Source organism: Topomyia yanbarensis, chromosome 3 (genome assembly GCF_030247195.1).
Source record: "Topomyia yanbarensis strain Yona2022 chromosome 3, ASM3024719v1, whole genome shotgun sequence".
Classification (NCBI taxonomy): domain Eukaryota; kingdom Metazoa; phylum Arthropoda; class Insecta; order Diptera; family Culicidae; genus Topomyia; species Topomyia yanbarensis.
Window position 1 is genome coordinate 307,437,271 of NC_080672.1, and position 27,396 is coordinate 307,464,666.

The window sequence follows — 27,396 nt, forward strand, 5'->3', positions numbered from 1 at the left end:
TATGTTGACGGAGAATGAATTTTTCGTATATCTTCGTTATTGTGCAATATTTTTGTAAACTGATAAAACTGAAACTGATAAAATATTCTTGTAGAATTTGGGAGGTAAAAATTGAGCAGCTTCTAGCACTGCAAGGGAAGCACCTATCTTTATGAAAAAAGACTTTTCGGGTTTCTTGATCTCTTCGTTATCAAGTTATTTTGAAGCTTTTCATGCACTAGAAAAAAGTTGGGCATGAAAGGGTTAAAATTTAATTTCGACAAAATAGAGCAGGAATTTAAACATACAGTTCAGTACAACGGGATCTAGGAATGTTTAACTTCTAAGATTATTATGATGATGGCCCCACCTTGTTCCCCCACAAAGGTATTAGCTCAACGATTTATCTAGAAGGTAATTAATATAATTAAAAGTCATCTTGCAGACCGATATTCTGAAGCAAGTCCCCCTAGAGAGTCCACATATTTTTATAAAAGTATGGTACCGAAAATACCGGTACTGGCTTTTGTTCAGTACCGGTATTACGGTACCAAAAATGGGTCGGTATTCCCGGGATTTTCGGTACCGGTATTACCGGTACCACAACCCTAGTTGTATATCCTACATAAAAAGTTTGTCTTTTCAGGTATTTTGATTGGGTTAATTATATACCACGGTGTTCCTAAAACCGTTATTAACAAAAAATGACCATAAATTTGGCATACGACATTCGAAAGATACAGTATCCAAGCATCTTCTCTGTGAATTTCAAAATGATCCATCGAGAGATTCGAGAGAAATTGCGATTTGAAGTTTTATGACACGTTTTATAAGGCTACCAGCAAACACCCACGGGTTTGGTCCTATCTCTATAAACAAAAAATATTTGTCTACTTATTTAGTACATGGCATTCGTAAGATATAGTAATCAAGTATATCCCCTGCAAGTTTGAAAATAATTTATAACGGTTTGGATGTGGTATGCGGTCATAGATGGGTTTTCTACCAGACTTCAAGCGTGAATCCATTTTTGCCATTGACTATTTAGATCGTTTATGCGCGTCGCGGTTTTTAAAGGAAAACCTTACCATTTAATTACATAAATATAGTGTACAAAAGGTGTTATTTATATGGTGCCCTGAAAAATATGAAAATAGGGTTGTTTACCAAACGTTAAATATGATGTGTAAATTAAAAAAAAGATAAAAGTCGGAATGTTTACTTCAAAAGGCCATATCTCAATGGTTTGTTGACCGATTCTAATTATTTTTTCAGTACAAGTAGACGTTTCATCGTTAATTTTCATTAAGAAGAATATAAAATAGACAATAGACAACATAATTATCCTCAACTATATGTATTATCACTATTTAGTGAATATGTTCATATTCAAAACTATGCCTTATCAATTTCTATACATGAGTTGAATGCAACGAAAGAAAACTACAAATCATGGAAAAATAAAACCAAAAATTTAAAAAATATGAAGGTATTTGCTGATTCAGATCAATGTATGTTATGATACGGTTTTTGTTGGAAATTTTGTACAATCGTGATTCGCTGGTTAGGTTGACAGATGTTATAACTGGTCAAAGGGAATGTAATTAGTACAAGTTCATCTGCTCATATCTCTAACTATTGTCAGTTTTATTGTTGAATTGACCTTATCATGAGAATTTGACATTCAGATGTTTATACAGCAATAAAAATCGATGGGTCGCTATTTTTAAAACAAAAATATTCACTAAATAATAATAATACATAGAGTTGAGATCAATTATATTGTCTATTTATTGATGTAGATGACTCTATTTTATATTCTTCTTATTGAAAATTAACGATGAAACGTCTACCTGTTCAATAATGAAAAAATAATTAGAATCGGTCAACAAACCATTGAAATATGGCCTTTTGAAGTAAACTATCCAACTTTTATCAATTTTTTTCAATCTACACATTATATTTAACGTTTGGTAGACAACCCTATTTTCATATTTTTTCAGTGCACCATATAAATATCACCTTTTGTACATTATATTTATGTAATTAAATGGTAAGGTTTTCCTTTAAAAACCGCGACACGCATAAACGATCTAAATAGTCAATGGATAAACATGGATTCACGCTTGAAGTCTGGTAGAAAACCCATCTATGACCGCATACCACATCCAAACCGTTATAAATTATTTTCAAACTTGCAGGGGATATACTTGATTACTATATCTTATGAATAAGTAGACAAATATTTTTGCCTTTCTCAATAGAAAGGTATTGCAATTGCTCTGAATACCGACTTTTTAACGGAGGCCCGAAGGGCCGAGTAACATATACCATTCGATTCAGTTCGTCGAGTTCGGCAAATGTCGGTGTGTGTGTATGTATGTGTGTATGTATATATATATATATATATATATATATATATATATATATATATATATATATATATATATATATATATATATATATATATATATATATATATATATATATATATATATATATATATATATATATATATATATATATATATATATATATATATATATATATATATATATATATATATATATATATATATATATATATATATATATATATATATATATATATATATATATATATATATATATATATATATATATATATATATATATATATATATATATATATATATATATATATATATGTGTGTGTGTGTATGTGCGTATGTGTGTGTATGTGACCAAAAATGTCACTCTCACTCACTTTCTCACTCACTTTCTCAGAGATGGTTGAACCGATTTTGACAAACTTAGTCTCAAATGAAAGGTGCTACGTTCCCATAGACTGCTATTGAATTACTAATGGATCCGACTTCCGGTTCCGGAAGTACAGGGTGATGAGTAGGAACATGCAGAAAATGTCGATTTTAATAAATTCTGCAATGAATGTATGAAGGTGAAATTTTTTTCCAAAATATGACCACAACTGCTTCGATTTGTAGTATTAGGTCACTAACATCCATTCATAGTCTATTTGGCCACATTGGCCACCATCATCGGTTCCGGAAGCCCCGGCGGAAGTATCTAAATTCAGAATAACAGTCACATCGGTTTCTCGGAGATAGCTAAACCGATTCGACTAAACTTGGTCTCAAATGAAAGGTATTGCGGCCCCGTAAATGGCTATTTAATTTCATCCCGATCCGATTTCCGGTTCCGGAGTTACAGGTTGTGGCGAGCGATCACATAGCAAATTGTGGTTCAAACCGATACTCCGATGAAAGCAAAATAGGTAAAAATTTCGCTAAAATGTCTCTCAAACAACTTAAATTTGCTGTTCTAGGTCACAGACGGGCAACCAAACTTTCGTTCACTAAATTGACCACCATAGACGGTTCCGGAAGTGCCCGGGAAAAGCGGCCATCTTTCAAAATTTACGAACTCACATCAGTTTCCCGGAAATGGTTGGGCCGACTTAGTCCCAAATGATAGCTATAATATCCCCATAGATGTCTATAAAATTTCGTACGGATCGCTTATATGGGTCCGGAAATATAGACTAAAACGTCCGGTCACATATGAAATTCCCATATAAGCCGAAACTCATTTTTTTTTTCAAAGGGGGGACCCCATGAAATTTCAGAAATCGAATTCGCATTTTTGATGCCAAACATCTTTAAAATGCATGAAACGTCGAGATTTTATGTTATCTCGAAAATTTTTTTTATAAAAATCGACTTTTTGGGACTTTGCCGATTTCGCACCTTTCTGCCTTTCTCATATAAAGAAAGGCTATACAATCACTGTAAAAATCGACTTTTCAACCGAGGCCCGGAGGGCCGAGTGTCATACACCATTCGATTCAGTTCGTCGAGATCGGCAAATGTCTGTGTGTGTATGTATGTGTGTGTTTATGTGTGTGTGTCATTTAAACTCACACAATTTTCTCAGAGATGGCTGAACTGATTTTCGCAAACTTAGTTTCATCTGAAAGGTATAACGCTCCCATAAGCTGCTATTGAATTTTTAGTTGATCCGACTTCCGGTTCCGGAGTTACGGGTTGAAGAGTGCGGTCACACAGCAAATTCCCAAATAAACTGGTACCACCATGATGTTCAAATGATGTAAAACATATTAAAATTGATGTAACATTACTCTAGTTTGCGGGTCTAGATGACTAATAATCAATCAAAACAGCTTTGACCACATTGGCCACCTATGACGGTTCATGACGCCCCCGGGGAACCCGCCAAGTTCCTAAGCTAATATCACACCCATTCCCCAACGAATTCTCTACCGATTTTTACAAACTTGATTGCAAATGAAAGATACAGTAATACCATTGACAGCTGCTGAATTTCATTCGGTTCTGACTCTTGCTTCCGGAGTTACAGGGGTGTTAGTAAGGATACACTGGAAGTCCGGAATTCCGGCAACATTCCACAATTAAAGTCACATCGGTTCTTCGGTGATGACTGAACCGATTTTCTCAAACCAAGTCTCAAATGGAAGGCAAAATATGCAGTTGAGTATTGCGTCGCCGCCCCTCACCCCCCCCCCCCCGCCGCCTTGCCCTTACACCTCTCTCCCATCCCCTTGGACCACCCTCACGCCCGCATTTCCTTCATCCACCCCGTATACCGAAATACGATGAAGGATTTCTGACGCATCCTCCACTCCCACTCTACTAACCCCCCATTCCCTCTACTTTCAAACCCATTCCACCAACATTTCAAAATATAATCACATGAAGATAACATTGAACTCATGCTGATTAAGCTAATTAAATATTATTTTTTTGCCTTTCTCATATAGAAAGGTTATGCAATTGCTCCAAAAACCGACTTTCAAACCGAGGCCCGGAGGGCCGAGTCTCATATAACATTCGAGTCAGTTCGCCGAGATCGCAAAATATGTGTGTGTATGTATGTGTGTATGTATGTATGTATGTATGTATGTATGTATGTATGTATGTATGTATGTATGTGTGTATGTATGTATGTATGTATGTATGTATGTATGTATGTATGTATGTATGTATGTGTGTGTATGTGCGGATTTGTTAACAAAATGTCCACATCGGTTTCTCGGAGATGGCTGAACCGATTTTTACAAACTAAGATTCAAATGAAAGGTATAATATTCCCATAGGTTGCTATTGAATTTCATTTTCAACCGACATCTTGTTCCAGATTACGAGTTGAAGAGTATGGTTACAAAACAAAATTTGTTGATTTGTCCAAATCGGTTTCTCGGAATTTTCTGAACCGATTTTGACAAACTTGAGTTTAAATGAAAGGTCCATCAGCTGCTGTTGAATTTTGTGTGGATCTGTGTTCTGGTTCCTGAATTACAGGGTGATACGTACGATCACGCAGCAAATCCCGATTCTAACGAATTCTGCGATGAATGTAAAAAGGTGATTTTTTTCCAAAATGTAAACACAACTGTTGAATTTGTGGATCTAGGTCACCAACACTCATTCAAAGTCTTTTTGGCCACACTGGCCACCATCGACGGATCCGGAAGCATCCAAATTCAGAATAACGGTTATATTGGTTTCTAGAAAATGGCTAGACCGATTTGATCAACTTAAGCTACCAGTACACTGTTTGTAATAACGTCAAATATTTGACATCTTCCGTGAAATAAATTTGAACTGCTGTGTACTGGCTCTTCAAATATTTGATCAAACACAGTTTGCCAAATTTTTCATTCGTGTTTGTCAAAGCGATTATTTGTCTTTTTGTCAAACATTGTACTGACCAGTTTGTCAAAACTTCAAACAGCGTAACGCTGCAGTTTGTCAAACTTGTCGATGGATAAGTTTGTCAAACTTGTTGATTGAGAAGTTTGACAAACGTGCTTTGCTCATTCAGGATAGCAAAATACGCCGTACGCGAAACTGATTTGTTTTGACAGAATTTGTTGTCAAAACGAAAAAAAGTTAAGGTTTGAAATTCGGCTGATTGATTGATTGTTTTATTTACGTGATTTTAAATAATTCATTCGCCATGTTAAAAAAAAAAATTCGGCGCTATTTTGATATTGTTGGTATTTGTCTTTCCAGGAAAATCATGCCTCAAATAAATCGGAAAGGTACAAACTATTTGAATTCAATTGTTTGATACATGCTGAAATGTAAGCAAATGCCATTTCTTTTGAATCCTTTCCGATAGTTCACCAAGAATCAGCTGCTCTTGAAAAGCATACAGCAGTTGAGTATACTGCCAGTCTTGCGTGGTATTATTGTCGAATGTATCTAGTTGAATTCTACATCCTGGTCGGACCGTAGCCTGTGTTGACTATTGTTATTTTATCATGAAGTACTGAATGAGCTCATGGAAGTCGAGATGATGAAGGGTCTGTCGATAGCGATTCCATCGAATCAATCAAACGGAACCTGCGTCTGGCGCTGGATATTTACGCTACTAATGTTGGTGCGTCAAATACTACCCAATAAACGGATACCCTATCCTCACCACTTGCCAAAAACATGCTCAGGACTAATTGCTCAAGTTGCCCGGTGTCGTGCCTGGTAGCTTTAACAATTTGGGAACGAGAAAGTTATTTTAGCTTCGGCAAATCGCCTCTCCTTCGTCCGTCTCCCGATCTCTCAAAACCTCTGTCGAACCGTTTGTGTTTGGTTTTGTTGCTCATGTGGTACACCCCGCTTTGCTGATGCTTGAATGTTTGGCTGTAGATTTTACACGAATACATCTTTTCCTTTACGTCGGTATTAGAAGCCTTGCATTTGGACACATATGTGTTATACTTTTTACCACAATCGCGACAATCGAACAGTTTCCCAGTGGCATGCAACTTCTCGTGCAGCCGGAAACTTTTCACCGATCGGTAGACCTTGCTACATACTCGACATTTGTGCTCGGGCAGCACGTCGACTTCGCGTCCTATACCATTATCTGGTTGTGTTGGGTAATGAACGATTCTTCTTTAGCGGCAAACCAGCAGATCCCTTTTTTCCCTTCCTTTTTTTTCCTTTTTGGTTCCAAAGGAAAATGTTTAATTCATCAGCATCTTCCACTGCGTTTTCGATATCTGATCGCTCATCGTCCGCGTCCTCGTGTACTAACTCTGGATCCACTTTGATGTTAACTTCTTCCGCGCTAGGCCAAATCTGAAAGCAGCTTTCGGAAATAATTAGCTGCTGTATGAGGGTTCGGCGGCGTTTGTAACATGTAATGTAGTTAGATTGCACTAGCGAGGCAACGGAGAAATTTGGCATCGTCTGGGTGCACCTGATTTGTTCCTTTCGTTCTTCCGTAACGGCAAGCACGCGCCGAAAGAGTGCTCTACATAGGCCAGCGTAGAAACCACACCTGTCGGAGCTGTGGGAGGAATATGGTCACTTAACTGTAAATGTGAGAAAATACATAAACAAGTGAGCGAGAAATGCAACTAAAATCCATACCGTGTTCATCGCCGTTTTGTATGTTCAACAATACAAGAGGATTAAATATTTTTCAAATTCCCGTTCTAATCATTTTTTGTCCAATTGAAGTCTGCCTAAACTTTTTTGGGGTAGACCTTGTTGCTGTAGAGTTCTATGCAATTCCTTTCACATAAAACTCATAAAACTCAGCCAATTTAAACGTTCGAAATAGCTCGCCTGAAGTATTTATAATGGTGTTGAAATGCTCTCTGTCGCTGTAAAACTTATTCAGGAGACGTACTCTATAGATATCTGACGTTTGAAATACGCACATCAAGATCTTGCAATTTTATATTACCGCCCTCCCCTTAAGCCCAGGAGTGGTTTGTTTTCCTCCCAATCCAAACGTCAAAACGGCACAGTACCATCGCAGCTGAATAAGTCTATACCGGTCAGGTTCCATCATAAACAAATTCCGACCGAAAAGATATTTTCGATTTGTTTTCCTCCACCTGTGACTGGTGGAAGAAAACAAATCGTTGAACACACACAAACGCAGTTACAGATTGCCAATTACTCTATAAAATGAAAACAAATGAAATGAAAATTTCAATCATATATGAACAGCATGCTTTGATCGAACAGCGCTTCCAAATCAATTTTTCTTCTACAATTCGACCTGTCAACACGAAGGATAGACAAATTTAATTGCGTGGTGAGTCATAAAATGATTACCCTTTTGTATGGGACCTTGGTGTATTTAATTTGTATTTGATCACACTCTGCATAATCACGAACAAAGGAGTGCGATATAGTTGCTTCGACCATTCATAAAAATAAAACAAATTTTCTGGAAAATCATTTGGCATCCCTGCGCTAACACAAATATTTCATGTGTTTGCACTCTTGAAAATTCATGAAGTTCAAACAGCACAAAAAATTTTTCGCATGGCTATTTGTTTGACGTATACGCCGGTTTGACTATATTTGACAAACAGTGTACTGATCCATCAAACTTGTTTTATTATGTTTGTCAAACAATATTAGGCGTAACGTCCGGTAACGCATCAATGCAAATATTTGATGAAAAAAGTTTGTTAAACAGTTGATCTCGTGTACTGCCCTTGTCAAATTTGTTTGTCAAACACGTTTATTTGATCAAATTTTGCTTCATTAAATATTTCACGTTATGACAAACAGTGTACTGGTAGCTTTAGTGTCAAATGAAAGGTGTTGCGTCCCGGAAACTGATATTAAATTCCATCTCCATCCGACTTCCAGCTCCGGAGTTGAATGCAAAAAGGTGCTACTTACTACTACTTATATACTTACTAAGTGTAATAAGAATGTAAGACATTTCCATAATGTTATATTGTACGAACCAGCTATTAAATCATAGTTTGGAGAAATGAGAAAGGCACAATTGCACCTCTAGGTGGATTAAAACAGGTTTTTTATTAAAAATGTGATATATACGTGAGTAATAAAGTGTGAATATGTGTGATGCAAACATGTGTTTTTTTGTAGCTTCATTATTTAGTGAATGGAAAAGTGCTCGAAAGCGTAGTTTTATAAACAAGAGTACTTTATGCAATAGGGTTATTTATTGATATGGGTATTTCCAAATAATCCTTACGCACATCATTGCAACGTTCAGTGTCATTTTATTTCGAAAGAGAAAATTTGCAAGGGTCTACATTCTGTTAATAGGATTCATTCACTTATAAGTAACACACACTTCGCAGCAAAACTGCCTGGTTCAGGATTTAATTTTTCGGGACTCTGATCATCAACGATCTACTGGGGTATACAAAAGATCATTGTCTCACTGTGATAAAGTTCATCTATGAGAAACCAAGAGAACACTAGAAATTCAGTTTGATGAGCTTTTTGCAGAAATAGCAAAAGCTTCAATAGAATCTGATAAGCAAATATTCCAATTTTTCGTTTTCAAAGAGACTTATAAGAAACTAGCTAATACCCATCGCGCGTTGCTGCGACACTCTGCGAAATAGGAGGAAAACACAATTTGTTCCAAAGCGCCATCTGGCGGGCAGATAATCTCCAACTAATAGCACACAAACACGCCCCATACCAAATACCTACTGTGTGCAAATTTTTACGGAAATCGGTTAAGCCGTTTGGGAGTCTATAAATCATATACATACAAACTTTGACTTTTATATATATAGATAGATAAACACAATAAAAGTATTTCTGTGTATTTCAGCTATTACTATAGTGTGCTAATAGAGTAATTGAAGTGTCACCAAGATCTCCAGCCTTTTGTAATGAAACGCAAATAAAAACATATCTTAACAGCGTGTCGGTTTTACCCTAAACAAAGGATATCGGTTTTACCCCAACAGCAAAAAACATTTTTTTTTAAGCTGCGGTAAAAAATATTGAAGTTGATCATAGGAAAGGCCGATAATAATAGGTACTGAAAAATGTGGTGATTTCAAAAGCTTTTGTTCGGTTAAAACCTTCAAATCTACTAGCAAAATCTAACATCCAGACGAGCATGAACGCTGCTGTCGTATATATTGTTTATTTTTATGACTTTCGGCGTACTAACGTAAATCGAATTTGTCTTCAAATACTCTACATAATCGTCCTAATAATAAAGTGTCATTATGAAATGAATAAAAATTTGATTTCTAGGGAAAGTTGTGGGATGTCGGTTTTACCCACAGGGTCGGTTTTTCCCACAATTCCCCTACTTGTTTAGCGGAACTTTCGATAAGTGCTCCGTTCGAATATAGTGGTCTAGCAGTTTTTCCATCAGTTTCAGAAGCGTTGATGTCCAAAAAAAGGTCTAAACGCATTGGGTAGTGTCCAGTCTTTTTTACCCGTTTTTGGAATAAATATTACCCTAACTTCTATCCAGCTTACAGGTGTGTGCCCAAGCATAAGACTGTATCTCAGGATGTCTAGTAGATCCGGAAGAATTATGTCTGCTGATTTTTGTAGCTCGATGATAGAAATTAATGTACGACGAAATTGACTAGTCCAGTAGATGATGGCACAAATCCCCGACTACATACGGGGAACGTGCCATTTGAGCCAATATATTCTGATACCTGAGATGATGGCGGGGACACCAAAGTAAGTCCAAGAGTTGATCTGATTGTCGTCGAAGTAATATTGCAATTTTTATGTAACCTTTTTCTTTCATTATGACTAACATTTTTCGTACGTTAAATAATTCCAGAGAAACACCTGTTTGTATGTGTCCGGATTGTAAGTAGACCATACTTTAGACCATACAAAAGAATTAATTTGCTTTTCAATAAAAACAAAGCAATCGCCAACCTTATTTGCCACGGTCGGCTTTTCAGTGATAATCAGTTTCCACAGCCAATTAAACTTATCAGTCCGTATCAGAATGGTATCTGGAAGTGCTGTCGATATAATGGCGAACAATCCGCTCTAGAATACCAAAAAAATACGCAGCAGCTCAGCTGAGCCCCACGCACAACGGTGGCCGTAGCTTTTTACTGCCATTCGAGTAGTCCGGTGCCGTGCGTCTTCGTGCAGATTGTTTTGTAGGTAGGTACTGTTTTGGCCTTCGGTCGATACGTAATTTCCAAACAATCTGACGCACGACCGCACCAGTTCACTTTGGTCCGTTATCGCCCAGAATATCTCACCCACAGCAGAACCGGTGGTAGTGGTCTCGTGACGGGGCACGCATGAGGACGGTCGAGGGAGGAAATGATTTGTTCGTTGCCGGCGTGCCACCGTGTTACCAAAGCATCGGGCACTGATGTTTTGATAATTGTCACGAGAGTTGAAATTGGACCACCGCCGTTCGTAATTGGGACGATAAATTTTGCACTATTCGATTTTCGGGCCGGCTCGGTGGCGTCACAACGTCCAGAATATTGTGGTGAATCTGTACGACTTGAATGAACATTAAGATTTTAATTGGATCTGATTCCGTTATGGGGCTCACGATGTACCTACCAGTGGTTTTTCTTCAGAGCGTTTCAAAATCAACTATGCTCTTGGATGCATTTTCAACAACTAAGCGACTACTAAAATATCAGAAAGACTGAAATTGAAGATATAAACAGTGCTGTAGGAATATTCGAATCTTGGGTTAAAAATCGTGCCAGGATTTTTTTTAACTCCATGCACAAAAATACCTTGCATCAAGCCAAACAACAAAAGGACAAGCACATAGTAAAAACTTAAAACACAATTTTCAGCGAAAACTATCTTTTTACGGACTATGCACTGTATTTTGTCTAAATTTTGCTAGTTACGCTTATGTACCAAATCAAAATTTTAAGCGAGTCCGACAGTCTCCAAAGTATAAAAAGGTAAAGGTTAAACTGTGTACATGTGTTGTCCCATTACCACACATTTTTCAAGAGCCCTTGAAAACACAAAGTCGAACGCCGATCGATTTGGATATGATCTGCCTGGACGAACACTTCAATTCCCGAAATATTATTATCGTTTCTTTTCTGAACCGGGCTGAACCCAAATCATGTGTCAATACCGCCGTCAAATCACAATGTGCCAAAGCCAGTCGACTGTGCAGTTCAGTTCAATGAGATACAAAATTGCCCTTCGCGTATCACAATCGTAGTGGGTTTACCGTATAAATGAACCTGTCCATCTTCATTGATCGCAATAAAAACAATTATCAATCGTAAATATGTACGTAGGTTTGGTTGTTTGCAAACCAACCGCACATACCTCAATCAAATTGTTTTGCATTTCGTTCATTTAAGTGCTCCTTCGCGAAGTAATCTGACTTCGGACGAACATATAGAAGAATAAGTAGGACATAACTATCAGAGCTCTATCTTGGGTAGATAGATGCAATTACCATGACGAATGCTCGGCTCACGGTGCATCCGCACACACGAGATCTATGTTGAACATTGCATTGCTGTAAACGCTGCGGTATGAATTGGAATCATTTAGAAAATTAAACCCGCAGAACTGACATGTTTTTGCTTTTCTCATATAATATGCAGTGTATGCAATTAGTGCTGTCTTAAACCATTTTCGGGCTCTCGGGCATCGTTGAATGAGATGGGGCAAACTCGAACAGCTGACGAGGATGGTAAAATTTCACGGAGATGATTGATTGCAGGATATTAATATGCAAACTTACTACTTATTTGGTTAACTTTCCTTAATGGAAACACCACTTTTGCATATGTATACGATAATAACTATTCCCTAGTATCACATGATTGTTTCTATCGCTTTGAAAGAACTGATAAATATATTAATTCTGATGACATGAAAATTTTGAAAGATTGTTTGTGAAAATAATTATAAAACAGAGACAATAGAAACTCTATAAATGCTAAAAAAATGTCTTTATACACTTGGTGGAGAAAATTTTTGGTAAAAACTTTTTTTTCCAAAAAGAGAAAATTATCTAAATCCATCCTTGCGCGCAGAGTTTAAAATTTTCGCATTCGTGACCAGAATAAGACGATATTTCACCTACTTCGACCAGCAATAAAAAGGCAAACATGCGATGTAACATTGTTTGCTCTCCAACTTTTCTCGACAAGATAGCATTGGATCTCATCTTTTCGTGGTATAATATGAGATGTATTATCGCGCCTAATATAAAACTAGCGAATAACTAATGGTTTCACAAAAAATCACAAAAACGAGTAGATACAGAGCCTTAGAAACAAAATTCTGCAATAATGTGGGGAAATAAATCCTACAATGTAATATACTAATAATATTTCTTGAACTTAATTTATCACGAGGTTCGCAGCTGCGAAATTACGCTTCCAAACACAACGCATTGTCAACAAATTCTCGCCATTTCTTGAAAGGTAAAAAGTTGGGTCCGTGCCTACTAAAGATGAAAAAGCTGTGCGATAAACTTCTTGTCGTGAGAATGAGCGAATATTGTAACCTCTGCTAGCGCGTCAAGAACACAAAGCCTATAACCAAATAAGTTATGGAATTTGCGGTTCGACTTCGTCTCATCAGAATCCGACATTAACTTAGTGGCAGAACTAAGGTAGCGCTGGATTGACGCTAGTTCCAAAAAAACGAAAACACTATTTGAGTTTCTAAGCAAACCCCTAGTCCTTGATGTCCCGCAAGAAAAGGAGTTGAAGGTAGGGCCGATCCGGCGCTAGCTTAGTTCTGTCACTAAGTTAGTGTCGGATTCTGATGCGACACAATTGAAACGCAAATCCCATAACTAATCTGTAAGACAAAAACTGTAATGTTTGTATGATTGCATGATAAGGTTCGTTTTACATTAGTTGAGTTAAAGTGCGCTACACCCAAAACATCATTTATACATTTTTACCTTTGGTTGGCAAAGCTGTATTATCGTGCAACATGAGGCCAATCTATGTCGCCATTCACCTCCGATACAGATCTCCTATCCCTTACCTCCCCGCGATGCCAACCGGGGTACAGGCCTTCTTTTGCCATTTTTGCTTAAACTCGGGACTGAGTCTGTTTCGGTTTCGTTTCGAGCTTCGTTTCGAGCGGGTGTGGCATTAGTGAAGATCGTCTAGGATCTGTGGTCGTATGCTGACAGGGAAGTGGGACAAATGACGCGCGCGTGAAGCTGCTAGTATATCCGTCTAGCAAAGTGAATCTTTCAGTAAAGTTAATAATTGTTTTAGGCAGCTCAAAATTATTTCTTAGTTTTCTTTTGTAAGTTCGGTTTGAAAAATAAATTTTTTTCTCAATAAATAGTTGTTCGGAAATCAGCCCCAATAAGACTTCAATGTGACTAGTATCGATGATCAAGGCGTCTGTGTTTATGAATCTAGTTTCGAGTTCCGTTAAAGATCCTTTGTGTTTTGTATGAAACACTTTCCTCGATTTATAACATCTCGAGCTATCATAACTCTGTCTGCACAACGTGTCACTCAGTAGTTTTGAATCCAATAAATATATCGCAGAAAAGGAATAGCGAATACTGTTGCAATAAATAGTAATCTGGCCCATTACGCAGATAAGATTAGCTTACCTTGGCAATACTCCCACGGTCGGCTGTGTGGAGTTCAAATTACTTTTGTTTAGAAAACAGGATACTCTCGGTAGCCGGCTACCCAGAGTTTAGAAAGAATCAAAAACTAAATAAGATCATTTCTTTTTTCGAGTGATCGTGTACTCGAAAACCAACCAAACTACTACCTAATAAATCATGTTTTACAGGTCGCATCGCTTGCTTGGAGCGAATCCTAGACCTTATACCCTTCCAAACGACCAACTCCGCGACACCTATGGAAGAGCCTGATGAGTCGTCGTCCTTCCGTTAAGTAGGTGGAACACCAATACTTCCCGTCTACCTTATACTTTATCCTTCCCAGTGAACGATGAAGATTGGGGCGGCCGGCAATGGTGGCTATCATGTTGTTGAGGTTTTAATATGAGTCGGATTGGTATGAATTCCTACTTACCATTTCCTCGGCAACTCTTATTGGATAATCAGCAGTCAAACATGATAAAGTCAGTGTGCAATCCGCCAAAATCATCGTCACAACTCAACGCAACGCAATGCTACACCTAAAACATCATTTGGAACATTTTAGCTCACAGATCGAGATCGGAAAAAACATATGCATTTGCGCTCCAAATTATTTGTTTTAGGTGTAGCAATCTCATCAATGTCGTGTGCTTTGCGCTTGTATTAGCTCATTATATCCTAGTGTATGAAATGTCATACGCAGAACTATCTGTCGTTTAACACGTATAACTATAATTTTGAACCGTGTATAAAAAGTGAGCAATACATTAAATTGTGTTTATATTCCCATTATGTGAAAAGCTTTCCCAGAGCTGTAAAGGAAATATTGTCTATCAGAAAGTCCAAAGAAATTGTTTTTATTTAAACAGACTAAAAATTTTACATGAGATATTTTCATTTTCCAAACTATTTTAAGCGGCGATTTTGTGTTTCCCATAATCTTCGATACATTTTTTGATAAAATTGAAGATATCACTTCATTTGGCTTACTTTAGAAAACCCTGGGTTATCGAAAAGATTAAGGAAGCGGTCTTGGGTCAAATCCCATTAATTAATTATTTTTCCTCTCTTTTCTCTTTATTTCTTAACATCTCTCAATCTTTATTCGATAGCCAATATTAGAAAAAACGTGAGACGATGATTTGCTTACATACCTACCAGGCTAGAGCCTTGTTGTCTCTTGCTGTATGCAGAAGCCGTCTCCACTCCATTCGGTCCATTGCTGCTTGTCGCCAGCCTCGCAGTCATCGAAGGGTCCGCAGGTCGTCCTTTATCTGATCGATCCACCGTGCTCGCTGTGCGTCCCCGTCTTCTTGTTCCTGTAGGATCGCCCTCAAGAACTATCTTCACCGGGTCGTCATCCGACCTATTTTTGCGGTATGTGCGATGGATGGTTCTTCCAGCAGCTGATGCAACTCATAGTTCATTCACCTGCGCTACGTTCCGTCTTCCATCTGCACGCCACCATAGTTGGTACGCAACACCTTTCGTTCGAAAACTCCAACGGCGCGTGTTCCTCCACGATCATAGTCCAGGTCTCGTGGCCGTAGAGGACCACCGGTCTAATCAGCGTCTTGTAGATAATCAACTTCGTGCGGCGGCGAATTTTGTTCGACCGGAGTGTCCAAAGTAGGCACGATTTCCCGCCAAGATCCGATCATTGTCGGCGGTTACCAATGAGCCCAAATACACGAATTCGTCAACCATCTCGACTTCGTTACCGTCAATCCGATCTCGGGATGGGAGGTTCACATTGTCATCTCTAGAACCTCTTCCTCTCATGTATTTTGTTTTCGAAACGTTGATGGCAAGTCCAATCCTGCCTTCAGTCTAATGTACGTTTCCGACATCGCCTCAAAGTTCTGTGCCATTATGTCAATGCCGTCGGCGAAGCCAAGAAGCTGGACGGACTTTCTGAAGATCATGCCACTCGTGTCTATCCCCGCTCTCCTTATTACACCTTCTAACGCAACGTTGAACAGCAGGCACGATGGACCATCCACCTTGCCGTAACTCTCTTCGAGATTCAAAGGGACTCGAGAGTGCCCCTGATACTCGAACAACGCACATCATCCGATCCATCGTCGCTTTGACTAATCATGTTAGCTTATCCGGAAAACCATAACTGATGCCGATTTGAAATCGATGAACAAATGATGTGTGAACACGTTATATTCGCGGCATTTCTGCCGAATCGCGAATATTTGGTCCGTGGTGGCGCGGGAACCCATGAATCCCATGGCGCTAAGTAGTGTGATCGCGCGGTAGTTGCAGCAATCCAACTTGTCACCCTTTTTGTAGATTGGGCAAACGACACCCAGCATCCACTCCTCCGAAAGAATCTCCTCCTCCCAAATTTTGGAAATTACCCTGTGCAGCGCTCTAACCAGTGTTTCACCACCGTATTTTAATAGCTCGCTGGGTACTTGATCTACACCGGCAGCTTTGTTGTTCATCTCCTCCTTGACTTCTTTCAGGGGCCGACAACCTATCGTCTTCTGCGCGTGCTCCAAGATCCGTTGCCATACCGCCTTCGTCCTCTGCTGCTTCACCGTTGAGCTGAACGATGCTTTGCTACGCGGTCGATAATCGAAGCGTATAAGACCACATTCTCACGAGAAACGCAAAAATGCGTGTAGTCAAGTCAGCTTCCACATATTGGAGATATGAAACTGAATCGTTAATACCAACTAACTATCCTAGGATGCCACCAGTCGCAGCATTTTAGTTGCTCCACGGAACTGCCTATTAATGTCTCCGTGCTATTTCAGCGCGTCGTGTGTACATTTTCATGGCCAACTATCGCCAATTATACAAAGCGGAGTGCTACTGACAGAACAGAAAAAATCGGAAGCGGCGCTGTGCGGATAACTGAACCCGTATCTCAGTAAGGCCGGTTTGTGTAAGTTTCTTCCTGTTTGTTTAACAACGTTTTTTACCCGGTTTTCGAATTATTTTAGTATAGTATCCGACATAGTCGTTCGTTGGGACCCTTACCGAGAAATAAACCGGGACCTAACATAGTGCATGCGCTGACTTGATTTCGGGCACGGTACACGAAATTGCCAGGCGTCAAGGCGAGATGCAACAATTGCGCTCGAGCGCATCCGACACGGAATTGTCCCCCTGAGGGAGCCACAACGGCTGCATTGAAGTGTGTTCACTGCGCTGAGGTGAAGACCATAGATCTACCGACAAGCAATACCGCATGCGTGAGGACAACACGTGCATTCACAAGGACGCTTTGCAACGTTATCAACCGCGGGCCTGGTTTCAACGAAGGTGATTTTCCATTGCCGCTACTGATTTCTTTGGTCCAGAACCAGTTCTACCGATAAGTCGATAAGTTGGATAAAGCACAAGATTCGCTGTTGGTTACATCCGAACAAACCAGCCATTGACGTACCCTGCAAACTTGCATTCAAACAAAAACTTTTCTGACGGATGTGAGTCCGAAAATGTCAGAGAATTTGTTGTTTTTCCCAAGCAGAGCACCATTCTCGACAAATATATGATTACGGCGTAAAAGCCAATTGTAAAAATTCTCTTTAAATGAAAATTTTGAACAAACCGTTAGTGGTCGAACACAATTTACAGCACTAAATGAAAGGAAAAACTTTTCTCTTTTGTTTACTACCAACATCTGTGATTGGCGAGTAACAGTTTGTCCGGAATTTTCATTTAAAGTGAATTTTGACAGATAGCTTATAAACCATAATCGTATGTTTGTCGAGAAATGCACTATTTTAGTCAGGGTATGGACTAAACAAACTCAATTATCACATGGCTACTAATCAGCAGGCTGAATATTATTTCTTTGATCTTTGTGAATCCGAAGTTGGTTTTCATCTTTTCCCTGTCATAGTAGACTTCTATTTCTACATCATCTCTGATTTGTTTTAATTGCCCAATTCAAATCTCTATGTAAAAATATTAACTGTTAAAGTTAAGCATGACCTTAATCGTGCTCCTCCCACTCTTCCCTTGCTTTTAATAAAATTCAATATTCTCATATATATCTAGCTCCATTCCAAGATTTATGTTAGTGCCAAAATTGTTTTCCTTAGTTGTAAAATCAAAAATAATTTCACATTTTGAATAATTCCAAATTACAGTACCCTAGTGTAGAGTTGTAAACTTTAAAACTAAGGTATTGCAATTGGCACCACCAAATTAATGCACCGTATCAAATAAACGATCTTAAATTACTGAAGCCGGAAAGTTTCAAACGTACTAAATTCTTATAAAAAAAATAATGAGCCAACTGTGAACCTAGCTCCTTTAAAATGTTTACTTCACCGCTGCTATCAGCACATTTCACCTAACTAACTGGAACAGATTGTCCGATTGGTCAGTAGCGATGTTGATTTTCTTCGATGACAATCGATAAGACTCCGAGTAAGTCGTCGACGAGCATAAACTTGTTTGTTATCAGTCCGGGTAAATATTTGACAATGACAGTACTCAATTTGCGTGTTCATTTTTTTTTCTTCTGGTTCCTTTCTTCTCCACCTACCTATAGGGGAATACCGCCGGTTGGGTGATTTGCGATAAGAAAATCAACAGCAAAGAATAGATTGTCAGCGCCGGGCCATACATACAATGTTATGGCGTGAGGAATTGGAAGAGGGGGGAAGGGGGCAGGACAACAGCTTACGAAGGCATACGGAAATTTGATACTCTAGTGCTATTGGGCACCCTATAAGTAACTGGCTGGAGAGTTTAGACTTGTGTCTCGAGCGTTTTCTTTTCTGACGAGGCCATACACCCACTGGACTAGTAGCGATGGGCACGTGTGACAGCAGTGATAATACTGCTGACAATTTCGACACAGTCAGGTGGGAATTACTCATAAGTTGCCTGGTGAAAATGCATCGGCAGACGTTCGGGAATTCTTATCGTCTCGCCGGTTAGCAGACATGCAGATTGCGTAATGGCTCCACCATCAATCAAATGTTATGCACAAATGTCAATGCTTGTCGGTTAATAAACTTTGATGAATGAAGAGATATCGAAACGACCCCCAAAGTGAGTTTTTCAAGCGTGCTGTATTTGGTGAGGTGTTTAATTTTTGTTGGATATTTTCCACTCAACCGCCAGAAGAAAATCATTACTGTTCCCGAACTCTTATTATTGTTACCATTATTCTAAATAACTCATCGTAAATTCAAGGATTGAGTGTGAAAGCAGCGCTCATAAAACACTCGACTACCAGTCAGTCATCACAGTAGTACGGTTTTATGACTGCTGCGCTAGCAGGATGCCATAAAAATATTTCCTCCGGATTTCACGATGGATAAACCTCGTGATCCCCCGGTTCATTAACATCGAAAGGCTTCCGAGCGAGGCAAATTGAGTGTAGGAGACAACGACTAGCTTGATGGTCTACAATCTGATTACTTACACCATCCAAACGAGGCGCCATTTATAAGACGAATTACTGTGATTGGCTCCTGCCGTAATAAAGTCAATCATTGCTAGAAAAATGTGACCCAATTCCCCACCGCTCCATTTTCTGTCCTCGTTTGCTTTACGACAAAATGATGCTTTTTAGGTTGAACAAATAATTGAACTGTCACACGAGACCGGTGACTAAATGACCCGTTCTCAATCACAACAGTCTATCACCGACCAACCAACCAACCAACCAACCAACCAACATCCCAGCGGCGATTAATGTGAACAAATGAATAATACCTTCTTTCAGTGCTCGTAACGATCCATAAAGAAGTTCAGTTTAATCGCCGTTTGCCACCCATCACACATCATGCAGGGTCGGGCCGGGACTCGCGCTGTCAAGCTGCTCGACTTCAGTCAACCGTTCTACTACGGTGCGGCACCATACAAACTGATACTCGCATAGTGTCTTTTACGAAAAAAGAATCGAGCATTGCTTACCGCTACTACTGCTGCTAAACTAGTAGATTTATTAATATATATGTATAGCTTCGTGTCCCAGTTTGTGCTTTCAGTACGTGCCAGCACGTTATATGTGAACGCATACGGTTATAGTGATTGCATTTGGATGGTACGTTCGGGAAACCCCATATGTCCATATTTGCGAAATGGATTCAAATTTTCTAGCATTTAGCATTTATTTATTATTTATATATTCAACATTATGTGCAACAAATACAAGAACCTGTCTTATTTAAGAAAAGATATTTTCGACCTTATCCTTTACAGCACAAGGTTAAAAATTTTCTGAAAATTTAATATTAATTTTTCTCTCATTTCGTAATTTTTTGACCGATTTAGATGGAACCAGCTTTAAAAGTTCTTGAATTTAGTCCAGTTTCTGTGTCCTCATTAGAGTTCGAATCCGTTGAATAGTTCGAGAATTATTTGGAGTCCCCCGTGGGGTATATCCCGCATCCAAAGGGGTTACGGACGAGTTTTGAAGGAACACATCATAAATGTAAGTAGAATTTTTTGAATTGGCCTACATATGACTATTTTTCATTGATCCTTCACAATGAACATGATTTGAATCAGTACTGGGCACCGAAAAACTGTTCCGGGAGAACCTTAGAAAATGTATGTAGCTTTTTGGACTCATATATTAATACGAATACACTCCTACAGCGCCCTCAACCATGGAATTCCGATACCGGCTCCGGATAAAATCAATTAAGGACGTTTGACGCCATTTTGAAAAAAATGGCATTTGCCGGTTACCACAAAATAGTGTAAACCATCGTCAATATGGGCGTCAAGTGCAATGGAGTTGTCAGTAGACGACCGAAAATGGTTGTTGACACCATTTTGAAACCAAATATGGCGGCTTCCGGTTACCATAAAACAGGGAAAACTATCATCAATATGGGTGTCATTTGAAAGGGGGTGACCCCGCGGACCCTCCTCCTGAATCCACCGCTGGTTTCAAGTGTTTCAGCGTCGACACATAACATGTTAAGCTCGTGGCTGTGTATGTGTAAATCGTACACCCAAAACGAATCTTTGGGAGCGCAAAAGCATCTGTTTTTTTCGCTCCCGAACTGTAAGCGAAAAGCTCCCAAATGATTCGTTAGTGTTCAACCAACCTCATACTAATGCAATACAATATCACATACCAACGTCTCCATGGTGTCTTACATGTGATACATGTGATATTAATAACAGTGGAAAAATGCTGCAAAGCAAAATGCCTCAAAGACAAAGCTGAAATGCCGACGCGGCGGCGGGGAGCCAAACGATACTATCTCACTCATTATTCGTGTAAAGCTTATATATGCCATTTTACTTCTCAACGAGTCTATGTCGTCATGGTACGGGTAGTAACGGGTTGTTTTTAACTAATGTTTGTCGGTTCTAATCTAGGAACCAGACGGCCGGATTTTTTTACTAGAAGTTAGAGGCCATGAGTTATTTATAGCAGCGGAGAATAGAATGGAACAAACCAAAATGCAGTGCAGCAGCAACGACGAGGTTGCGTGTGATGGGTGCAACAGGGGGTTAATGTAAGGCGGAGAAGAAAGGGCATCTTTTTTAAGCTTCGTAAGCAGCAATGTGTATTAAGTGAAGGTTTATTTTCATAGCAATACTCCGATAACGTTGAATTCTTCAATATATTTCCAATGGTGGGATTGTGCAGGTTTCTACGCTGTACTAGCAGCAGAATACATTTTTGTCTCAGACCAATATATGCATTATACCAGTTATAATGCATATTTCGCATTAGAATCATCCTTATTTGCATGTAAATCATACGGCTCGGGTTTTGGGTTTAAAATGAATATCTTAAATCGAAGGAGATAATATTTTCTGCCAACTTCAACAAGATGGACTTACCGCGTTTTGCCGCACCAACGACACATTTATGAACGCTGCCAGAGAAACCGACATCTTGTTCGGCTAAGACATAAGAAGCGCGTTAACCGAAGGAACGACGGCACTGATAAATGAATTTATGGAAGTGATATTTATTTTCCGCGACACTGCAAGTGCACCTGCATCGTGATCCTTATGGATATATAGGGATTACAGGCTGCACCAGATGGGATTTCACTTAGCCGATGACTTTGCGACATTACAGGGTTGTGATGCATTTTATTTCAAATATTTACTGAGAGGATTCTTTCAAATTTAGCATACTTTGAATTTTCAGCTATGGTTTGTAAACATTGACAGGAGCGGGCTTCGTGTCACTTCCTAATAGAAATTTATGGAAAAAATGCAAAACCTGGCACCGATTCTAGCAGCTCAAGAGCCATCTCTTCCCAATCAAACATACTTGGGTAATGCTGGAATTGTTTTTAATTACTTTATCCATTTCCAATTCAAACAATTTTAACAACTATGTAATATCAATATAGACCGTCGCAAACATATTCAGTTATCAAAGGTACACGATTCTAAACTCAATCAATGAAATTATTATTTCTTATTCTTTCCAACCCGGGCAAGTTCAGCTTCGACGCTACATTCACTTTCACTGATTGCTAATTATCACAGAAATATCACCGAGAAGTAAATCCCCCGTCGGATAAGCCTCGAGCCCAGGGCAATAAACCAGCGCAAGTTCAAATCCCCGGAGGAAAATCTCGCCTCCAATCGCTTTGATAAGTGGAGCTAATTGGAAAAAAAATCAATTGCAAGAGATTTTCTGCCAGAGGTGGCAACATGATTGAATGGTAAATCGTGTGGCTCAGAACGATGACTCGGAACGGATTTAAATCCCCTGATCTGCCGGCGGTACTCTCCGTTGAAACTCAGGTTTTTACTGAGGAATTGCTTGTACACACACTTTTGAGCCGCCGCCTACGTTTTGAAAACGCGCGGAATAGATGATAGATCGCTCCAACCGACAAGGATATTTCCTGCCGAAACCGAGCAATTCCTCCAGTGTCACTCCAGTGAGTGAGCGAAAGCGAGCTCCAGCCCGCGGAAAAAACGTGAAGGGATTGAGTTTAATCCTCCGTATTGAACACGAACAAGCTGAATGTTTTCCTATAACAGTTATTTTCTTTGAGCGATTTCGGTGTGATTGGTAGCTACTTCTCGGAGATGAGATTTTCCAGAACATGAAGCAAATCCAGATTTAGGATGAAAATATTGTACCAGCAGCATCGAGAAATGGAGCCAAGACATACTTACACTAATAAGAAGTCTACTTGAATTATCTTTTACGGTTTTGTCAACTAATTCACGAGCACGACCCAAGGACTGGGCTCAGACGTCAAGAAAATCAGGCGCAATGATTCTGAAACTGAAAAAGGACCCGGAATCAAACAACTCTATTTATAAAGTGCTCACCAAGAAAGCTAAGGGTGAAGCCGTGAAAGTGAGATCCTTGTGCCCGGAGGCAACCATCCAATGTAAGAACCTGGATGAGATATCCTCGGAAGAAGAGCTAAGAGAAGCTCTGGAAAAGCAATGCGAGCTTGGAGAAGTGTAGATGTTGATCCGAATGAGGATGGGACCTTTCGGCACAGTTAGGCTTCCAGTCGAAGCAGCAAACAAGGTACTTAAAATTGGGAAGATCAAAGTTGGCTGGTTGGTACGTCCATTGAGTGTCATCTCTCAGCGACCGGAAGTGTGCTTCAAGTGTCAAAAGTTCGGCCAACTGGCGAGAAACTGCGGTGGACATGACAGGAGCAAATGGAGGTAACGCAAATCAACCTCAACCAATGCGACACAGCACAACACTTGTTGCGGCAATCTGTAGCGGAGTCTAAATGCGATATAGCTATCATTTCGGAGCATTACCGTATCCCGACTAGCGATGGAAACTGGATAGCTGATAACGTAAAATCAACGGCGATTTGGACGACGGGGAGATATCCATTTCAGGAAGTGGTTTATCGTGCGGATGAAGGCTTCGCAAACGCCAAAATCAATGGAGTCTTCTTCTGCAGCTATTACGCACCTACGCGATTCACAGAAATGCTCGATAAGCTGACAGACGAGCTTATCAATCGCTATAACCGACGACTTTATCGCTTTGGCAGTAAAATGGGGCAGCCGCTTCACCAACTCAAGAGGGAGTAGTCTACTCGAGGCCGTTGCAATGCTGAACGTAGATCTTGCAAACGATGGTATAACCAGCACCTATCGCCGCGAAGGTCGACATTCAATTATTGAGGTTACCTTCCGCAGCCCCGGGCTGGTTGGAATTTCAAATTGGAGAGTGTGCGAGGGGTACACCCACAGCGACCACCAGACGATCCGGTACACTATCGGAAGCAATAGACAGTCGGAAGCGCGCGTGATCTAATCAAACGAGCGGAAGTGGAAAATTAAACGAGTTCGACAAGAGAGTCTTCGTCGAAGCGTTGAGGCGTGAGTGCAATCACATTGACTTCAGTGCAGATGAAGTGACAACGGCATTAGCAAGAGCGTGCGATGCAACCATGCCAAGAGAAGGTTCAGTCGCCGGCCAGCCTTCTGGTAGAATTCGGCGTTTGCTGACCTACGTGCATGCTGCCACCGAGCCTGGAGGAAGATACAGAAAGCCCGAAACGTCGCGGAAAGAGATGCTCTAAAACCAGGGTATAAGGCGGCAAGAGCCGAACTTAACAAGGAAATCAAGCTCAGTAAGAAAGCCTGCCTAGAAGAGCTTTACCGCGACGCCAATTCAAATCCGTGGGGCGACGCCTGTAGAGTTGCCACGGCGAAGACAAGAGTCGGCAGTACCACCGGATAGGTATCCGGAGAGGATGAGAGTCATCGTAGAAGCGCTATTTGCACAGCATCTGCACCGACGGCCTGGCCGCCCACGCCATACGGGACGCAGTATGGCTGCGAAGAATAAGCTAGAGTAACCAACGAGGTGCTGATGGTGGTGGCAAAAGCCTTGAGAACCAAGAAGACCCCGGGACCAGAAGGTATCCCCAACGTGGTTCTGAAAACAGCAATTCTATCGAACCCGGATATGTTTAGCACAGCATTGCAAAAGTGCATCGACGATGGTGACTTCCCCAACATCTGGAAACGACAAAAGCTGGTGCTGTTGCCGAAGCCAGAAAAGCCCCCTGGAGGTATGCTGAAGGATCTCCAGGGGGCTTGGCTGGCTTCGGCAACAGCACCAGCTTTTGTCGTTTCCAGATGTTGGGGAAGTTACCATCGTCGATATGCCTGTTGGATACAGTCGGTAAGGTGCTTGAAAGAGTAATTCTTAAAAAGCTTACAACATACACAGAGGGAGAGAATGGACTATCCAATATGCAGTTCGGTTTCCTGTAGATCCACCGTGGATGACGTATAAACGGTCGTGGAAATAATGGAGGCTGCGCAGAAGCAAAAGAGAAGAGGAAACCGCTACTGTGGAGTGGTTACACTGGACGTAAAAACGCCTTCAACAGCGCTAGTTGGGCCGCAATCGCCGATTCGCTGAACAGACTGTGAGTTCCCGACTATCTCTGTAGGATTCTGAGGAGCTACGTCCGGAACCGGCAACTGATCTACGAAACTGACGCCTGAAAAAGAAGTGTAACCGTAACAGCGGGCGTTCCACAGGGTTCCATACTCTCTGGAATGCTATGTACGACGGAAAACTGAAGCTGAGCCTCCCCGAGGGCGTGAAGATTGTCGGACGACATGGTGCTCCTAGTGATCGGCGAATCACTAGAGGAAGTAGAAATACTCGCAACGGAGGCGATAGATGTTGTGGAAGACTGGTTGCGCTAGAAGAAGCTGACGTTAACTCACCATAAGACGACGATGACTTTGATGGTTTTGATAAGCAACTGAAAGGCAGTGCAGCAGGCAAGAATTTCGGTCGGAGAGTGTATCATCAACTCAAAGCGGGAAGTTAGACAACTGGGAGTGATGATTGATGACCGGCTAAGCTTCAATAGCCACATCAACCACGCATGCGGGAAGGCCGTAAAAGTGATCTCGGCACTATCTCGGATCATGCCCAACAATTCGGTGATCAGCAGCAGTAAAAAGCGACTACTGGCGAGTGTCTCCACATCGGTGCTCAGACACGCAGGACCCGCTTAGGTGACGGCACTGCAGACGAAGAGGAACACATCTCAGCTGAACAGCACGTTCAGGCTTATGACCATGCGGGTGTCTAGCGCGTATCGAACAATCTCGTCAGAGGCAGCCTACGTGATAGCTGGAACTATTCCCATAAACCTTCTACTCAAAGAAGATAGCGAGTGTTTTAGGGATCGAGGCACGAGAGGAATCCGTAAACGAGTCCATGCTGACACCTTAATCAAGTGGCTGCATCAGTGGGATAATTCTGTTAACGGTAGATGGACCCACCGATTAATTCCATGCCTGTCGGGTGAACAGAGCGCACAGTGAGGTGAACTTCCCCATGACAGGTTCGGCCACGCGAGTTTGCCGTTCTACATTGCGTGCGGAGATGCAGAGGAAACGCCTGAGCACGTGGTCCTCGAATGCCGACGATTCGAACACGAGCAAAACGATATGAGAACCATTGTATGTGAGGACGTAAACATGACCAATATTGTCCAAAGAATGGGCGCGGACTAAGCAAAGTGAAAAGCGGTGAACAGAACAGTCGTTCAGATCATGTCAGCGTTGCAAAGAACCTGGCGAGAGGAGCAACGACCAGCAACGTACCCGTACACGGCCTCGGGTCGTCGAGGCACCGATGAACCGGAAGTTACACTCCAACTGGAATCGCCGGACCGACCATGGCGCTTGACAAGACACTCTGAGAAAGAGAGATAAAGTAGACCACCGGGCGCAACCGAAGAAGGCTAGATCCATCGCCGGGAACTAGACTGAGCACACGCATCGTCGACAGAACGTCGGAAAATTTCTCCATCGGAGTATGCTAGACCCCCCGCCGGGACTAGTTCGAGTAGATCGGGAAGTAGCACCGACAAATAGTCGTCGGGGCGCCTGTGAACTGGAAGTCACCCTCTATCCAGATTCGCAGGACCGACCTCGGTATCTGTACGGGTAGCATCGGTTTCGAAAGATCTTCACTTGAATCGTCGGGGCACTAGTGAACCGGACGCAATCCTCCACCCGGAATCACTGGACTGAATTCGGCATTCTGCCGGAGGCATCCACCTGGTCACGGAGAGAGAAGCGCATGTAGAATGTCATGCCGTGCAGGACTGATATGGCG

At 40.8% G+C, this 27,396-nt stretch overlaps 1 protein-coding gene across 5 annotated transcripts in view; it reads right to left on the reverse strand.

Moving 5' to 3' along the window:
- Nucleotides 1–27,396, reverse strand: part of LOC131688666 (cAMP-specific 3',5'-cyclic phosphodiesterase 4A-like) — a 683,953-nt gene that overhangs the window by 509,002 nt on the left and 147,555 nt on the right. The window contains exon 1 of one of the 5 annotated variants that reach the window (XM_058973088.1): nt 15,498–15,602. The exons of the other annotated variants lie outside the window; for them this stretch is intronic. Coding sequence (XP_058829071.1) covers nt 15,498–15,587 — 90 coding nt within the window. The 5' untranslated portion in view covers nt 15,588–15,602. Of the gene's footprint in view, nt 1–15,497; nt 15,603–27,396 lie in introns of those variants that run through there. 5 annotated transcript variants of the gene reach the window in all.